This window comes from Mugil cephalus, chromosome 11, assembly GCF_022458985.1.
Source record: "Mugil cephalus isolate CIBA_MC_2020 chromosome 11, CIBA_Mcephalus_1.1, whole genome shotgun sequence".
Classification (NCBI taxonomy): Eukaryota; Metazoa; Chordata; class Actinopteri; order Mugiliformes; family Mugilidae; genus Mugil; species Mugil cephalus.
Window position 1 is genome coordinate 20,865,310 of NC_061780.1, and position 18,379 is coordinate 20,883,688.

General features: G+C 41.8%; 1 protein-coding gene across 2 annotated transcripts; it reads left to right on the forward strand.

The window, feature by feature from the left end:
* Window positions 1-9,698: 9,698 nt before the first annotated feature.
* osr2 (odd-skipped related transciption factor 2) lies at window positions 9,699-14,440 on the forward strand. Of its 2 annotated transcripts, none has more exons than XM_047599767.1 (4): window positions 9,699-10,397; window positions 12,473-13,156; window positions 13,508-13,607; window positions 13,919-14,440. In XM_047599767.1, the coding sequence occupies exons 2-4, from the start codon at window positions 12,510-12,512 to the stop codon at window positions 14,099-14,101; spliced, it is 930 nt and encodes a 309-aa protein (XP_047455723.1). In that variant the 5' UTR covers window positions 9,699-10,397; window positions 12,473-12,509; the 3' UTR covers window positions 14,102-14,440. The 2 variants fall into 2 exon arrangements, with proteins under 2 accessions (XP_047455723.1, XP_047455724.1); XM_047599768.1 differs by having other exon boundaries at window positions 9,712-10,397; window positions 14,001-14,440.
* The last annotated feature ends 3,939 nt before the right edge of the window (window positions 14,441-18,379 follow it).

Here is an 18,379-nt window from a genome sequence, read left to right on the forward strand (position 1 = left end):
TATGGCATATGAGCACGAAACACGGACAACGACATCAGATTTTTAGAAACTGCGCAAGTTACATCACATTTACCTTCAATTACCGAGCTAAAATTCACTATATACGGAGCTACATTAGTGACACTGAACCAAAACAGTAGAGCTGGACTCTTAAAAAACAAATAAATGATCACAGCGAGCTTTACTGTTTCACTTTTTTAGCATACAAGTAGTCATGCCGTCTCCTGTGTGTATAAAAGTTTAAGATGAGGCATGATTTAAAGTCTCCAACTAGAGAGCTGTTAAATTGTGAAAAGGAAACAAATGTAATATCTCACTTACATCAGTGTTACATTAGAATAATGCAGCACCACCTTCCCTTCAGTTTGTTTCAAACTGCCCCGCGCAGGTCACCTTGTACCATCAGACCCACTGTGCCAAATTCTATTAAAAAAAATCTGTTTCCTTTACAGGATCCTATATAATTACCAGGCGAAATTGTTACCAGGGGAGCAACAATCCATTTCCATGTTTAAACCAGTAATGCATCCACCATGAGCATTAACAAAGATTTATAATTCTAAAAAGTCAGAATAATTGTGAATACCAAACTTTTATGATATTTTTTTTAACTGCTCCCAGAGCTGCGGAGCCGGGCCCCTAGAGCCTCCACAAAGCCTTCCACGAACATCCCGTGGACTGCGTCCCCCTTCCACTCCCGTAGCATTAGCCTCGGTAGTCCCACTCCACATGTGAAATCGATACGACATCGTTTATTGCCAGTTCTCTCTTGTGCCATCAAATCTGAAATTTATTGCCGAAAGTATTGCCTTTTTTTTTTAATACTCTCCCTCCAAAGATAAAAACTCGCTGTAATGAAAAGAAAAAAGACCGATAAGAAAAGACAGCTCAAAGGAATGCCATGAAAGAATACTGCAAGGTCAGGAGTGTGACTGCAGAAGGGCACGACTCTTATTTCATGCCTGGATGTAAATGAGTTCTTGAGTAGCGTTTTAATTTCATGCTCAAATGGCAGGGACGTGTGACGAGATTGTCCGGAGTGTTAGGCTGAATATTCGGGGTCCTCCACCAGCTCTAGGGCTCTCTCATAGGTGTTTAATAATAAAGCCTCGGTTCATCCAGCCCTGCACTTCGTCTGAGATTATGTGCTCCGCAGACCAACCCCAGGGCCCTTTAACTTTCATAAAACATAATCCTGGAACACACTTAACACCATCCATCACTCTGACACACGCTGCACATGCAAAGACACATTTGTCCGTTGCAGTGACAGGTAAAATTCAGGGCTTTTAGGAAATATTAAATCTCCTGAATCACCGCGGCACGCTGACAGTTTTCTTCACCTGTCTCGTTCAGGACGGTGCCGTGTGATTTTCGAAAAAGAAGCGGCAAGGGGCGCGGCGCGGCCGGGATGACGCCCGAGCCAGAGTTTGAACCTCCACAGACGTGAGAAATATGTGATTTGCGAGCAGTTTTAACACCACATCACACCTCTCCCGGCAAGCCCCTTAACGTCCAATTACGGCACTCGAACAAGAGTGACAAGAAAGCGTTTCCATCCAAAAGAGTGAGAGGGGGAATGCGGTTCTCTTTTCTCTGTGGCATTAGGAGCATTTTTACCAGAATCTGGGCGCCAATCTAAAATCTATGTAAAGACACGGCCTGTTTTTCTGCGCATTTCCACTCCCATCAGACACTCTCTCACATGGCCTTGCCACAGGAGGACTTTTTCCATCATCTTCAAACAAATACTCAAGTTGTGACTCGACTTCCCTCCGGTTTTTACGACAAAGCGCCAGTGTTGGTGTAAAACAGGTCACTGGGACCTCCCCAGGACTAGTTTGGTGGAGTCGTGCAACCTGCCAATATCCACAGCTGCCCAGGAGCCCCCTCCCCCCCTCCCTCCCTCCTTGACCAATAACTCCACTCTCACCCATATGTCGTAAACAGCTTAAACCCCATTAAAAGCACAAATACATTTCTACAACCAAGTAGGCATTTATAAAACAATATTTCCTGTCTGCGAAGTTGACTGTACACGGGCCGTATGGATGCAGAAGCTTGTAATGTATTCCTGGTGGTGGCCAAACTTTTCCCTGGCTACAAGTTGTGAACATGCATCCTATAAATGCATCAGTAAAAGACGGTGATTTAGTGGGCTGGAAGGGAAGTGATTACGAGTGACTGATGAGAGAGCAAAAGCAACCTCCCTAAAGACTGCACCTGTGTGCATTAACATTTACTTAGCGTGTGTGTGTGCGCGTCCGTTAGCATGACTGTGTGCCGATGTAATAATGCCTGAGAGCGTTTTTGTGCGCCCGGTGTGTGTACGTGCACGCGTGTGTCAACACACTAAATGCAACCATACAGCCATCCAAGCTATTAATTCAAACCACAGCGGAGCCGAAATCCATCAATAACACAAGAGTTCATTCAAAAAATGATGTTATTTTAGTTCAAAGAGTGGGAGGAAAGGGAGAGGGGAGAGGAGCAACAAGGCTGGACCGCAGCCAGAGAGGATATTTTTGGCTTCCAGAGAAACAATCGCCTTTTTTTGCCTTCCACGATAGCAGCGACTTCTCAGTGACTCACTGGCAGAAATGATGATAACACACTGAAGAATTATTTGTCTTTGTGGGTGAATTTAATTGCGCCGTCCCACACTGCTCCGGTCATATGAGAATCTGAAAGAAGTGCCTGCGTCCCAGAGGTCCATCACAGCCAAAGGTCCTTCTTGTAACAGTGTCAAGATCTGCTCTCATTTTTTTTTCTTTCTCTTTTTTTTTTTAAAGTGGAAAGCCATTTCCTGACTCTCTTTGTAATGCACATACGTCTGGCACATCACAAAGGGAGAAAAGGGCAGGGGAATAAAGAAATTATATGAAATCACACAGGATGAATGTTATTGTTGTTGCTGTTGATGTGGGAAAGTGACTTGGTCTATTGCATTATTCATTCCTCTTCCAACAACATCACAGGGATGTTTTCAAGGAGGCCTGATTTCACTAAATCATGACGGGCTAGTCTGGATCAACGGCTTTTTAGAGTCATTCCTCCGTTTCTCCTTTCCTCACTTCAACCCCTTTCACTGGCCCATCTCCCCATCTGCTTCTTCAAACATAACCCGCCCCCCCACACCCACCCCTTTTCTATTCTGCCATTCTTCCATTCCTTCATCTTTCTATCCATCAAACGTCCCTTCTCTCCGTCCACCCAAGTTCTGTTAAATCTCTCCGTGCTTTAATCACGCAGCCCTCGCTCCGTTTCCATCTTTCCATCTAACCCCAGGTACGGGACGGAGGGAGCAGTCACTGGGAACTTTTAAAAATGTCACTCCTGACAGACTGGATGAGACGCTGTGCCGCTCTGTTGATTTATCCCTCCTGCGCGCTGCAGTAACTTTGTTAACGTCTCTCATCAGCCTATTAACAACACTTGAGCGTGGCCAGGAAACAGGTGCTGGGAGAGTTTTACTGTCCATCACCTCACCGGCGGGAGCCGATCAGCAGAAGGGAGCACAGGCATAATTACTGTACATCTGGGGATTCAGCGCTTTGGGCCCACAGAGGCGCAACTTCAAGAACAAGTAGCTCAGGATCTATTACTTCCATTAGTGGAATACAGTAGAAGAGAAATATAGCAAAAGAATGAAGGCTGTGAGTTTAGTTAAAATAGGAGTTTCTGGTTTGAAAAAGGAGAAAGCAAGTATGACTTAAAAGGAACAGAGATCTTAAATAAAAATAAAACAACAAGATTCAGGATTAAAGTTTACGTTTAAAAGAACAATAAAAGTCAGTATGTTAAGGAAATATAATGAAACATGTTAGTTTGATTGTCCTACTCATTGTGTTTTTCGTTTTGTTTGTATGATGGAATTGTATCTTGGGAACTAAAATGGAAACGTGACAGTCAGTGTAGGCCGACACCTATTTTATTTTAATTTTATTTTATTGCTATCATTATTTTGCTGCTTATTGTGTTGTTGTTTTTTAATTTAAGTTCTTTGCAAATCGATTATTGGGGTAAAGGGGCAGATTATATAAGATTATTCTTCTTTCTGCACCCTTTCATTCAGATTTGGGAACGTTTGTGAATTTTTGTGAATTTTAGACACAGTAAGGGCCGATTTAAGCTTTACTTTACTGTCTAATTAAGCAAATAAGCTTATTTCCATAGCGGTTCCCTTAAAGTTTATAAAGACCGCTCCAATATAAATGTGCTTTTCCATTATAAATGAGAGAGAATTCACATTGAGTACAGTTTGAGCCATAACACGATCAAAAGTTGAATCACCGAGAAAAAAAAAAAACAGATTAGTCTTCACAGCTGGTGGAAGGCTTCCAGCGCCCGCACCAATCACTCAGTTTTCAGTGAGAAAAGAGGCAAAGCAGGAATGATGCAATGCGTGGAGGGCAACAAGGCATAAGGCACCTTTTAAAAAAGGCACCACGGCCCTCACACCCGCGGAGCAGCTGAGTCCAGAGAATCCCCGCCCGGCAACAAAAAGGTCATGCCTGTCGCAGCTGAGCCGTGGAGAGCTTCGGGAACGTGCTATGAGAAAATACCTTCTTCGTGACGATCGCGTATAACAATGCGAAAATGCAGTGACCTTACAGCTGGGGGAGCGTGTTGGAGACAGTTTGATATGACCCTCTCTGCCTATATTGTAACAGTGCAGGAAGCGGAGCCCAGAGCCTGCAGGATACCGCTCACCTAACCCAGCTCCCCTGCTGGCTTTTTACTCACATATTCTCTTGTAACAACTACTACACGCATATGTATATATACATACACAGCTGGGACGGGGTGGTTGAGTGCTGTGGCTTGCACTAGCCTCCATCTCTACCTTAGTTTTCCCCATTTTCACATACTCCTTCTGAAACCCTAAGTTCATCCATGTTTCTGCACCTTTCCGTTGCAGAATCCCTCACTATGTCCTTCCATCATTTCAAACTGCCCCTGTCATTCCCCGCGTCCATCTTTCCTGTTTCGCTACTACTAGAGAGGCCCAGCTGTTGCTTTTGATACAGTGCATTGTGTAAAAAACTTCAGCTCCCTACGGAATTTCCATATCGATAACAACATTTTAGCGTACCGGCTAAACCGGCTGATGGCTTGACAAAGATCAGATGTCCGATCAGGGACGTTTATGATCCCGCGCAGATCCTTCCATTTGCTCCCGCTCTTCATTTCTTCGCTCTGCTAGCCGTCAGACCAGACAACAAATAACTGGAGATGTCATCGTCATGGCAGGGAGCGTTACGGGAGCGCCAGGCCAGCACTGACAACCGGATGAAGCTATTTGCTGACAAATGGGATTTGGTGTTGGGCTTGAGCAGCATTAACTGGTGGGTTTTATTGGTTGAAGGAGCACGATATCACGGTGGTTTTCCTCTCTATGCCTCTCTGGCAGAGTGGATAACGTTGCAGGGAGCAGAGGCATTTGGTCACGCAAAGGTGCTGTTAAAACAGATGGCAGGAGACCAGTGAAGAGAGTGGCACCGGACAGCAGATGGAGAAAAGATCACGCCGCAAACCACAAAAAAAAAAAAAAAAGTACCGTATATATCCACCAGTGCATTGTTCTTGCTCACAGACGCACACTCAGTGGGTCTATCTCCTACTTTTAAATGTCTGAAAGATTTAAAGCGTCCTGCATCCCCATAAAATATGGAAAGAGGACAAGATGAAGCAGATATTTCTCCTCTCCAAAGCAGTGGTGATTTCATTAATGTGTATATGTCCACTTCAGATTAGTTCGCCCAGGTTCTAAAACTGACAGTAATGGACTCATCACAGAATAACCCAGCTTTTGATTACGCATCATAAAAAATTGTGCACCACAGCAGTTTTAGGGTGAACCAATAGGGGGCAATCTTGCACAACAAAGCAAAAGTCCAGAGCTTGTTGCAGTCACAGCTGAATTACAGTATGTGCTGTGGTGTCCAGGAAAGTGGAGTTCTGCAGAGCGTCATTCTCCTCGACTTTTTTCAAGCAGGTTTGAGACCACGTATTAATTCACTGCACCGTGTGGCAGAATTAAACATGTGGAAAAAACACGTTACTCTTATTTTTATATCCATTTGATTAATATGTGCTTTTACAGAATCCTTTACGTAACTTTAAGACAAACTCCTCCAGTGAACCCGATCGTGTTACAATTTGATCTAAAATTCTGATACTAAAAAGTAGCTTTAGTGGTCTTAATGGGAGAAAATCTGGACGCTCACCCTGGTGGATGATGTTACATGGAGGCTCAATCCTCAACAACATGACAAAGCGTGTCGTGCAAATGTGTTGTTATACATGAAACAGTGTTTTTTCTCTGTTATCTGGTACGCCTCTCTGATCACTAATGGTTTCTGTTATCGTTTCGTCACAAATTCCCTTAAAACTGAAAGTCTTATTCAGAAAGAGAGATGACTACATGAACAACAACAACAATAACAAGCAGAACAAAGAAGCCATGAGGTAAGAGAGGCATAACCCCACTTTTCTAGAACTGCTCGATTTCAAGTAAAAGAGTGTGATGTGGAGGAAAATGTGAGTAGAGGGGGTCTTTGAATGAAAAACACCCATCCTGAGAGCTGCTGCCGGGACAGGATGAGTGCGAGTGTAGGTGGGGATGTGGGGGCTTTGAAACCACAGCAGGTAGGTAACAATGACAGGTTTACCTCCCCCTGCTCATATAGTATGGACCTGACATCCTGTCTGCTATCAAACACACAGGCACAGCAACACAGACAGGCACAAAGAGACCCAGGCAGACTCCAGGAGAGAGGCCTGCAGCTCCACTTTTTCCCGTCAGAGGACTCAGTAGAGGATCCGAGGAGCGGTGCTCGGGAGTAAGGTGACACCTTTTTGTTAAGATAATTGTCACATATACTAATTGTGATATGATATCAGAGGAGGACACTCACGTCTCCAGATGTGGCACAGGGATTGTTCATTAAAATAGTAGGTCATGACACACATGTACTGCATGTACATGTCATGTATCACTCATGTGTTACTGCAAGAGAAAAAGTAAAAGTTTGAATTAATAATAATCTGTATGACTGACACATCTCAGATGCTCTCACCATAATATATTTTTTTAACATTTATACATTTTATACCAAGATTTCGTGCGTCAGTTTGATTTTCTTTTCACGTTTAAAAGCACGAGTTAGTAAATCAAATGAATGCTCTGACAAAGTGAAAGTCACTTTCTGTACCTAACCTCGCGAGCGGTCTACAGTCCCTTATGAGTTATTCCTCTCAGTCCCGTCTTCTGTCACTCAGTGTTATTGGAAGAGGAGTGTCGGCCATTACGGGCTTGGCAGCTGCGCTGAGCTGCAACGCTGATACTCTGTGGGAGTCATATTATCATAGAGAATGATGGCGGCTGCGGAGGGACTCAGAGCGGGGCCAAAGGGCAAGGCACTAACTCTCTGGCTCTGACATTACCCAAACTATAAAGAATACAGTAATCCTATAGCGCAGATGAGAGTAACTGTAAAATCAAAACTGTAAAATAGAGGCCAAAATGTCCTGTCAGGGGCATTAAAACAGAGCGAGATAAAATTCCACGGTCTTCTCGGGTCGCTGTAAACGTGATATTGATACCTGAGTCATATTTTAATAACAGTCGTATCACATGGGACTCTAATAGAATTAAGTACAATGAGTCACAGTCTGTTCAACGCGACGCTTATTATTACTGTTTTTGGCTTAATCTAACGGAACCTGTGCGCGTATAGAAATTCCATGAAGTAAAATCATACCAACATGAAATCGACGAATAACCACCAAAAAAAAAAAAAAAAATAATAATAAAAAAAATAATATAGCCGTATCATACATGAAACTGAATATTTCACTGGTAACAAGGCGTGAAGGTTTCGATTAAAAGTTTAGCAGGAAAAAAAAAATCTCACACAGGAAGTCGGCGTTTTCTTCACAGAAAGTATTTTGGTTTTTTTTTTTTTTTTTTGTAATGAATGAATTTAGACTGCACGAATTAGATTGGCAAATGCGAATATAGTTATTGGTGGGTAGATCTCTTCGACGAGCTCAAGACATATTTAAAACACACATATAGAGAGATATATATACACACACACACATATATAGGCCATCTTAATTACTTTTTTTCAAGGACCGAAAATAAACACAATTTAGGCTGCGCTGCTCTACCTCTCCAGAGTGAGTATAATATGTTGAGAAATGCCATTATCTATAATGTCAAAAAACGCAGGGTTCTATGTGTATTCTAATCTGTCTGTAGCTGTTCAGTGTTTTGACAGTGAAGACAGAGACCGGGGTGATATGAAACCGAACGAAAACCACAAGCATGTTGTGTGCAGACAATGTTCTGCAGCTCTAAGAAAACGAAAATTAGGCTACATAGGCTCTTGGATAGACTAAACGTCTTTGGTTGTTATCTCTCTTATAATGTACTGAAATCTGCCTGACCCTTTTCTGTCATGTCTTTATTAAAGCAGGTTTTGTAGAAATGCGTGAATAGATGAGAGGATCCACATGTGCACTGATGAGGTATATTTAAATTGTTCTTGTAGGCTACATGAAAGTTATTTGTTTGGGTTTTTTTTGTTATTTGAGTGTGCGTATTCAATGTATGTCACATTATTTAAAAGCACGAATTCCTCACGGGGGCACAGCTTTTTAAAATAAAATTCGTCTTCATTCATGACATAAAACTCGGGTGTCGTTTCAGAGCCGGGGACTCGATCGGTTCAAGAGAGAGCTTGTCGTTTTGCTCATCTTCCAATAGGCGGCGCTGCAGACTTGCATTTTGCAAAACCAAACTCTCTGCGGCAAACACAAGAGCTGCACAGACTCCAAACCTCTGTCAGTCCTGCTGCACTGAACATGCATGAATTTAACATTCCTCTAAAAACACAACAGCGATGTACTTCCAAACCTTTTGTCATACGTACAAAAATTTTAATTAGTAAGATAATCACAGAAAAAAAAAAGATTAAACACAAGCTGGGCCATAACGTGTCCGTTTAAAGCATTTTGACATTTCTCTAGAGGAAATAGGTAGACATCCCCATTCTTGATTTAAGTGTTTTTATTTAAATTCACATAAAAAGGGATTTTTAAAGAAAAAGGTTAAGATGTTATTAGAAAAAGAAAATGGCCCTTTCAAGTCAAAGTCAGTGTGTGCGTAAAGTCACCTCTGCAGCACAAGAAGGCGCGCAGTTTTAACTTCTGATCCTGGCTGTCAAAGGTCTTCATTGCTTTGCATCTAAATCCGCGGCCAGTAACAAACCGCAAAGCAATTAAAGGCCAGTCTCATATAACTACTCTGTCACTTCTCATAAATTGATTTAAAAAAAAAAAAAGAACAATCAGAAGGATGACGAAATAACACTGCATTTTTTGAATAGCTCCAACATGTATCGCCACACTTTCCGCATATTATCTACTATTTATTTATGATAATAAAAACGGGCAATTGAGAAGTATATTCCAAAGTCTGTGTTGTGATGTAATTAGAGATTTTTATTCAGTTTTTCTTTTTACTCAGGTTAATGGAAAAAAAAGAAACAGTGCAAACGTGAGAAAAAAAACAAAGCTCCTTTTTACAATAACATATTTGCATTTGTTCACCATGCTGCTCATCATTGTGTTTTTTATTTTTTTCAGTCACAACCTTAAAGATTTTTTTTTCACTCTTACCACAATGAAATCAAACGAGTTAATGTGGTGGATCTTGCATGTGCCCTCCATTTCGCAAATGGGGTCTATGGTTTCAAAAAAAAAAGGAAAAAAAAAAAGACAAGACAGAAAGAAAGAAATCTTGTAAGCTGCTCAAGCATCCAAAAAGCACGTTTTCAAAAGCGTGGAGTTGAAGGTGGGGGAAAAAAAATGTTCAAGGTTTCCTCCCGTGCTTCCAAACATGTCTGCAAAAGAAGGTATCAGCCTTGGCTATATGGTGTATGAGAGGTGTCAGAGGAGGCAGGTTCAGCTGAACACGCTACTATGGTCTGGAGCCTTAGTTGCTATCCAAACACAAATAAACAGAGGGGAACATTGGAGTTAATGATAGAGGAGGGGGGTGGAGGCGTGTCGGAGGGCGGGCTGTGCTCTCGAGAGTCCGGAGCCCTAAAAGTGCAGAACCGCACACTTCCAGCCCCAGCTCCGGACGGGACTCCCACGCTGCTGCTGTCTCTCCTCCAAACTTCTTCATCTCTTTCCACAACTTTTCACAACTTGTCACGTCTCTGCGAAAGTCCGAGACATCAGAGTTGGCTGCATGGCTACATGAAAGTTTCATGGACTTGGACCTTGGAAAACTTTTAGCGACGCTTTATTGGAGCTCGTCGCCTCTATAGTTACTGTGGATTACTGACATACCGCAGGACCCTTGGCAGCTATTTATTGGGGTAAGATTCTGTTTGGCAGGGTATGTGTCAGTCTTCTGCGGGAAGGGAACCAACCTCACTTAATTTACTCGTTAGAACTTTTTTTTTTATATATATATGTATATATCGCAGGGAAAGTTTTTACACGGACCGTTAGAAACCAAAAAGAGCAAACTTATAGTAAAACAGCTTCTCGTGCACAGTAATGAATTAAAACGTGTCCTAGAGGAGGTCGTAGCTCCGTGATGATAAACGGCTCGAGGTCACAGTTCGCTCACGCTTTGACATCGCTGTTCTCCGTCCGGAGCGCGCGGCATTAGAGAAACAAACAGTGGCCTTTGCGCTTGTAAAGACTTGTCGTTGGGCATAGAAATGTAAACCGTCCTGCCAAAATATGAAACTGGGGGGGATTTTAAACAACAGGACGGAACACTTAGGCTGCTGTCAAAGAGTAAGTGAAGTCCAAAGGTGAGAGAAGATCACGCCGAACGAAGTTGTTCTTATGGGCAAAGAACAACAAGTGCCTTCACGGTGACTTAAGCTGCACCTGTGCGAAATTATATTTAACCCCATCCCATCTGTGAGAGGGGAGGCAAAGTAGAGAGAAATCAAGGATCTGTGCGACAAAAGCGAGTGAAACAAGCGAACAGCAGCCCCTCCGGCTACCGTGTACGCAAGACCTTTTATTCTGAAAACCACAAGTGTGGATAATGCCTTAATCGCCAGACATTTCAGGGCAGCTTGTGAAATATTATGTTAAAATATGTTTTGGTCTAAACCGCCAAAAGAATTGCGCCTCTTATTTTATTACTCAAAGACACAAAACTCAGCTTTTTTTTCCTTATTATTTTCCATTTTGACCACAGCTATAACTAAAGGTCAGCTCGCCGTAGCAGCGCTGGCTCAAAGCCAGTCCCGCTTTCACCATCTGGAGCCTTGAACTTCTACGGTGGACTTTTTCTCTGTTGGGGGGAAAAACATAAGTCGTTATCCCCACGAACACGGGTCCAGACCAATTCCTCCACTGTCATTTCACCTCGTTTGTCATGCACAGTAAAGACAGGTAGCTTCTGCTTTCACTTAAGGCAGACATTGTTCTTTTAAAATTAGGCCTCTAAGTTAAATGCCCAGAGGAGATTTCCATGTTATGTTGCCCAGCTGTAACAAGGCATGTTCAAAAACACATGCAGCATGAAATATAATAGACCTAAAAAAAATAAAATAAAAAAATAAAAAAATATTAGTGCCAATAAAATCAGCTACTATCCGCCATCATATAAAAAAACAAAGTATTTCCAGTAAAGATAAAAGCAGCTTTCTTGTGGTTAATAGCCAGCCTTAGTGTGTTTTGTTCTGACTCATGCTCGTGCACTTAATAACGTATGATCTCCAGCTGGCAAAATTTCAAACTCCTACAAATCTACATTCAGAGCACTTGTTTTGCATTGTGTAACACCAACTACAACGACAACAGTGTCTTCTCTAATTATGGGAGATTTAGTGCTTCATTCAGTGGGTTCTGAAATTGTAATTTACAGTGTTAATCGGTGTCATATGAGTTGTTTTTCCACTCACTTAATTTAATTACAGTTTCGATGACTGGTTTGTTTCAAGGAATTACTTTGAAGCGCATCTGAGTTTTCGGGAACAAACTATCGCTAATGCCTACAATATAAGTTTATATCCTCGCGGGGGTTTGTTTATGGCTGGCAGAGGTTTACACGCTATTACAACAATAGTACTGCACCTGTAGGCTCTTCAGATTATTTAACTAATCGGCTAATTCACGCTGTGCAAGAAGTCATGCAATATTTTTTCCCTAATTTACTGTAGGTTACGGTGATCCCCCCTATAGATTGACGTGTGTTTGTGAGGTAAATACCATCAGGTTAAATTAAAATAAAAACATGTAGGACAATTAAACTCTCTTAATGCATTTCAAGTGTCTTCTTATATGCAAGCAGGTGGCATTGGGGCACGGCTTGTAACCGAGGGTCATATTTAACCTGCCTTTGTCACCACATAATTGCGAATTTTTTAAAACAAAGACCATCAACACACTCGCTCACGGTTTTTCTGTTCTCTGCTCTCCTCAGGGTTATCATCGTGTCTTCTGCAGAGGTCTGAGCCGATATGGGGAGCAAAGCCCTGCACGCTCCGATCCCCCTGCACCCAGCCCTCCAGCTCACAAACTATTCCTTCCTGCAGGCCGTCAACACTTTCCCCGCTGACCAACTGCAGGGTCTGTACGGCCTCAGCGCGGTGCAAACCATGCATATGAACCACTGGACTCTTGGCTACCCGCACATGCAAGGACTGCGGTCGACGATCACGGCAGCCGCCCAGGGTCTGGTAGATCCTCGTATTCCCTTCCCAGGCCTGCCCTTCACGGCCGCAGCGCAGCTCTTCCACCCGAAACAAGCCACCGTTGCGCACGGCATCCCCTCGCTGCACAAAGACAGGCCGAGGTTTGACTTCGCCAACCTGGCCCTCGCTGCCACGCAGGAGGACCCGCCGAAAGCTGCGGATCTGGCAAAGTTGGCATCGGGACTAGGGGGGACCATCTCCGAGTTGAGCAAGCTGTCCCCGGACAGAAAACCGACTCGGGGCAGGCTTCCATCCAAGACGAAAAAGGAATTTATTTGCAAGTTCTGCGGCAGGCATTTCACCAAGTCCTACAATCTCCTCATTCACGAGAGGACCCACACAGACGAGCGGCCTTACACCTGTGATATTTGCCACAAGGCGTTCAGAAGACAAGACCATCTCAGAGACCACAGGTAAGACAGATTTATAGCTGATATTGTACCAATTACGCACAGGGCTAGGAGGGGGGTCTGCAATTCCCAGCAGCATTCCTGAGTTGTGACAAACATATTTATTCCTTTAAAAGACCTCTTCAGAACTGGCTATAAAAAATATGTTCTCAATTTTGCCATGAAATACAAACAGGTCTATTCCCAGACTTTTCTCCATGAGGGCGCTAAAGCACTTTAAAGCATTAAATTGTACATCCATAACTTACACAGTGGGGATTTTTTCTCCCCTTGACTGCGGGGCTCGTAACATCGACTGGACAAGCAAATCCATGCATGAGCAGACGTTGATTAAGTGCCATTTCTGTTTTACAGATACATCCACTCCAAGGAAAAACCATTCAAATGTCAGGAATGCGGGAAGGGATTCTGTCAGTCTCGAACTCTAGCCGTCCATAAAACCTTACACATGCAGGTAAGCTCAGAATATTAAGAGACACCTTGACCTTAAACTGTGTGATACGCTATGATCATAATTCACCTATATGCACTGTCTACTGCATGCATGGGGATTTCAGTAAGTGTCATAAAACCATTGCGTTTGGCCTATTACCAAATTAAAAGAAACCTCTGAAAGCTATAGAAAGGTTGCATAAAAAATATTTTGCAAATCAGCGACTTAGAGCTGATACAAGAGTGGATTTATTTAGTTGACTGAAAGATATAATTGATAGACGTTCTATACAATAAAGGGAATAATCCTTTGCTTGCTTTAAATCTAAACAGGAGTCTCCCCACAAATGCCCCACATGCGGAAGAACCTTTAATCAAAGAAGTAACCTGAAAACTCACCTTCTCACCCATACAGACATCAAGCCCTACAGCTGTGGCCGCTGCGGAAAGGTGTTTCGGCGCAACTGTGACTTGCGACGGCACAGTTTGACGCACAGCCCACATCAGGACTACTAGCCTGGACGGACTAACAAAAAAATAAATAAATAAAAAAAATCATAAAAAAAAAACAATGGACAGAACACAGGAAGACAAATCAGTGACTTTCACCTTGTTCAAAGACAATCTCCAAATCAGGACACGTTTACAGCAGCACATTTTAGAGTGGGATTTGGTTGAACCGCAAGTGGAACAGCAGCGGAGCCAGCTTTCACCCCACCTGTAAATATCAAGACCATGTACATAATGTTGTTTTCCATTTTATTTTCTGACCATGAAATGCTAAAAGTTGTCAAAAAACAGTAATAAGTTTAACGTATGTTAAATTGTATTTTAGAAATAAATATTTCCATGACACATCTGCATACGTTTCTGTTTTTATTTCTCGTTTTTACGCGGACCAGGGTGTTATCGCCCTAAGCAATATTTAGTTGAAGCCATTTAGCGTGGCCATCGAGTTAATAGTCTGAATGTTTACAGCCAGCAGGCAGTAAGAGCTTATGATGGGCTTTTTACAATCGACCAGCAGGTATCAGTTAGCAGGGAGTATGGAATGACATGAGAGAACCTCTGTAGCTGTTTAAGTCTTTTCGGACTAGAAAAATATTTTATAAGACAAATCGCATGTGTCACTCTGAGTGATAATTGAGCTAAAACTATTACAATATAAAAAAATAAAAAATTAAAAAAAGCGCACCACAGTGGCAATGTCTCCCTGACACCCATTAGTGTTTTTGTAGGTCTACACGTTTTAAGCTCCATTATTATCTTCCATGTCAGGAGACTTAAGAGGCTGATTCTATTATATTAGCCGCATTAGCAGCCATATCACATGTCTTTATCTGCATCACCTCTGATATCACAATTGACCTGGAAAACGGTAATGAATCACCAGCTCCCTGCGAAATTAGATACAAATGGACACCGATGTATTTACTTGTAAAAATGGTTTCAGGATCTGCTCTGTAACAATTTAGACGCACGTCAACCTGCTACTAGTTATTACTCAGCTTACTGAGAATTTTAAAGGGCATCACTGGCGCCCAATATATGTAAAACGTCTCGATTATTGTAATTAAAATGTGATATAAAATTGTTAAATAAACTGTTAAATAATTAATTTAGGGGATATATTTTCCACGCCGCTTTATAAGTTCAAGTTGAAACTGTGAGCGCCTTGGCCACCCTCGTTTAGGCGATTTGTGTAGACGCAAATAAGCTAAATATAATTATTGGGTTTCCTCCAACTAAACTCTGAGTTTGGCCACTGATTAATCACGAGGGCCTGCGGCCTGTGACACAGAGAACTTATCTAAAATCATTTTCTATCATTCGGTGAAGTAAGCCCCTCTCGCTCGCTCCTCATCTCGCCTTTATTCTGAGTCAGCTGGCCTTCAGGCCCGCTGCTTCTTGATCACAGCAGAAATTACGGGCTTCAAACGACTCGTTTAAAACTAGATTTTCACCTAACAGTGCGGTGAATTGCCCGAAAATGCGCAGCATTTATGGATAATGGGCTCGCAAAGAAGAAGAAGAAGAAGGAAAAAAAAACAAGTGCCTGCAATAACAACAGACCACTTAAAACGGAGTTCATGGCTGCTGAAAGACCATTAGTAAGGCCCGGCTTATTACGCACTGCAGGATTCTACTAATTATTTAATGGATAGAAAAGCAAGGAAATGCAAACACACATTCGCAACAAAACAACCGAGCTGCTAGATAATCACATTAAAGAAAAATGCTTAATCAAGAAACTATAAAATTACAAGAATGCAAAAATGCCCGATGTAATAATGATAATAATAAAAATGATGATAATAATAGAAATGTTAATTTTTTTTTATATTAAGGGTTTGATAAAATTGAATTTAAATAAACCAAGTCGTTGAGTCTAACCATTTTAAAGCCTATAAATTACATCATTGTATAATAAAAAACGCGTAAAATAGTAATCTATAAAGGCACTATAGGGAAATGTTTTTTTAAATGAACTGGCATAAATATAATTATTTAATATTCAATTTTAAAATTAGTCGTCAAGTCTTAGCTTTTTTTTATTTTATTTTTTATTTTAATTTGTGAGAATCTGATCGATAGGAAATAGGCAGCAAGTCTCGTGTTTTTTACACATGGAATGAATGTGTTTGTACCGTTTAAATGAAAGTATTAAATAAATATGGCAAATATCACTTCATCCAAAAAGGGCAATAACTGAAGATTCCTCGTATTTCTAATTTACTACTGCTCCAAAGACCAACATCATGAACTGGTGGGTGCAGTTAGTGGAAGGATATGAAATTGTGCCTGATGTTCTGGTGTAAATGGTTTGTTCTCTATAGAGAGCGAATTAACCAAATTCTCCTAAGAGTGGAGGGATATAAGAGAAGGTATGACGGCGTGATTTTTTCCCCCCTTTGGTCATCTTGGTTTGAACGGACTTCAGAAGAGCAGGCTGATCTGTGAGTGCGCACTTGGAACACATACCGGGACGCACGTATGCACAGTTGTCAAAAAGTGGACAGATAGACGGCGAACGTCATCTGTGACCGGCCCGTGTGGACTGTGTCCTCAAGAAGCTTTATCTAGCCGAGCTGACGGGGAGAGGCTGCGCTGACTGCAGGCCATGCATGGGCGCATCTGCTCTAGCCTCATATCTCACTCCAAATGATAATATACATGGCTTGTGACAGACATCATTTTATATTAAGTTTATTCCAACAGTTTGAATCGCTGCATGCACGAACCAGGTTAAACTGACAATAACAGAAGTTTCCCTCTATCGTTTTGCTCTGACTTCAGTTATTTGGTTTTGTTTATGACTTTGCTCTAATTTGTAATCCCTGTGACCTAAGTCCGTCAAATATTCACTAAAACAAAGTGTGTTAGAGAAAGATCTGGTGTGGTAGATTCTGTTCAAATGGGCCTGACCTGCAGATTGTTTTGTGATGCACAAGTACAAAAACAAACATCCTTATTTTGTACCTTTCTAACGAGCGTGGGCCAACAGGCCTGCGTTTAATGATGCAAAACAGAGCCGATGGTTCTGAAACAACACACAAATGAAGCAAATGGCTCAGTTTTCATTGTCATTTAGGCCTATTTCACGCTTCATTATGTATATTTTCCTTGCATTTTATCTCCATCTAGTATTTATTTCTCACTAGACTACGTCTCTACATTTAATTGAGCCTGCAGTCCCGTAGCCAGTAATGCTAAGTCATGCACAGGCTATTTAAAATGTGTTCAGGATCCGAATAAGATATTTCAAATCCAGATCAGTCTCCATTATTCATTTCAATTGATTTTTTTTTCTTAAAACTGAATGTGGTTCGTGAAGAAAATCGTTGCAACTCTTCCAAGAAATAGTTCTTTGCAGTCACCAGCTTATATTGAAGAGCTGCCCGTCTTGAGACTTTTTCTTTTGCTTGGCAGTTAAGGATCTTACACAAAACCTTCCTTGCACACAGTCTGGAGCTGTGATGAACACGCGCATTGTGATTTCTAAATGCACATTTAACATTTATGAATTTAGGCACAAGGACGTTATGTTTACAGAGTGCCAATCAAGGACATGTTCTCTGGCTTAGTGGTTAGAACCACATCACTGAGCATAAAATTGTAACATGTAGCACTGAATATTGGCTTGGGGCTAGAATGAAAGTATATAACCACACGGTTCGCAGAGTGAAGGTATAATTTAAGCCTATAATAATATACTTGCACGATTTTGTCAGCAGGAAAAGCACAGGTGCACAAACCATTTGAGTCAATTTTCATTCGATTCCATTTAGGTGTGTAAATTTAAACCATTCCAGTGAGCTTGCATGTACAGCACTGTTACCTTAAAACTGGCACGCCTGAACTGAATGGAGTAATAATTAGTTTTATGGCGCATTTGTGCTATGACACACCGAAACAACGGCAGTGAATGGCGCATATTCCACACTGTGAGGTTCAAAATAAGCACTGGTTATTTTTTGTTCGTTTCGTAGTACTGAGGGAGCCCTAATTTCTAAAGGAGAAGTGTGAGTATAATGCGCAAAACAGTGTCTGTTCAAATGTTTGATGTGCGTTCAGGGCAGTGAACAAATATTGGAGTTAGACGTCACGTATTGCTCCCGCTGAGCAATGCGAAAGTGTACATCAGGAATCTAATGTCATCATGAAACAAGATAATATCACAGCAATTTAGTATCGCACTAGCCATCGCCATACCACTGAAACCTACCGCGTACCCCTAGTTTCCGTCCTTTGAGTGAGCCGTACGGCGGAGCGCAAATTTCCCACGGACAGAAA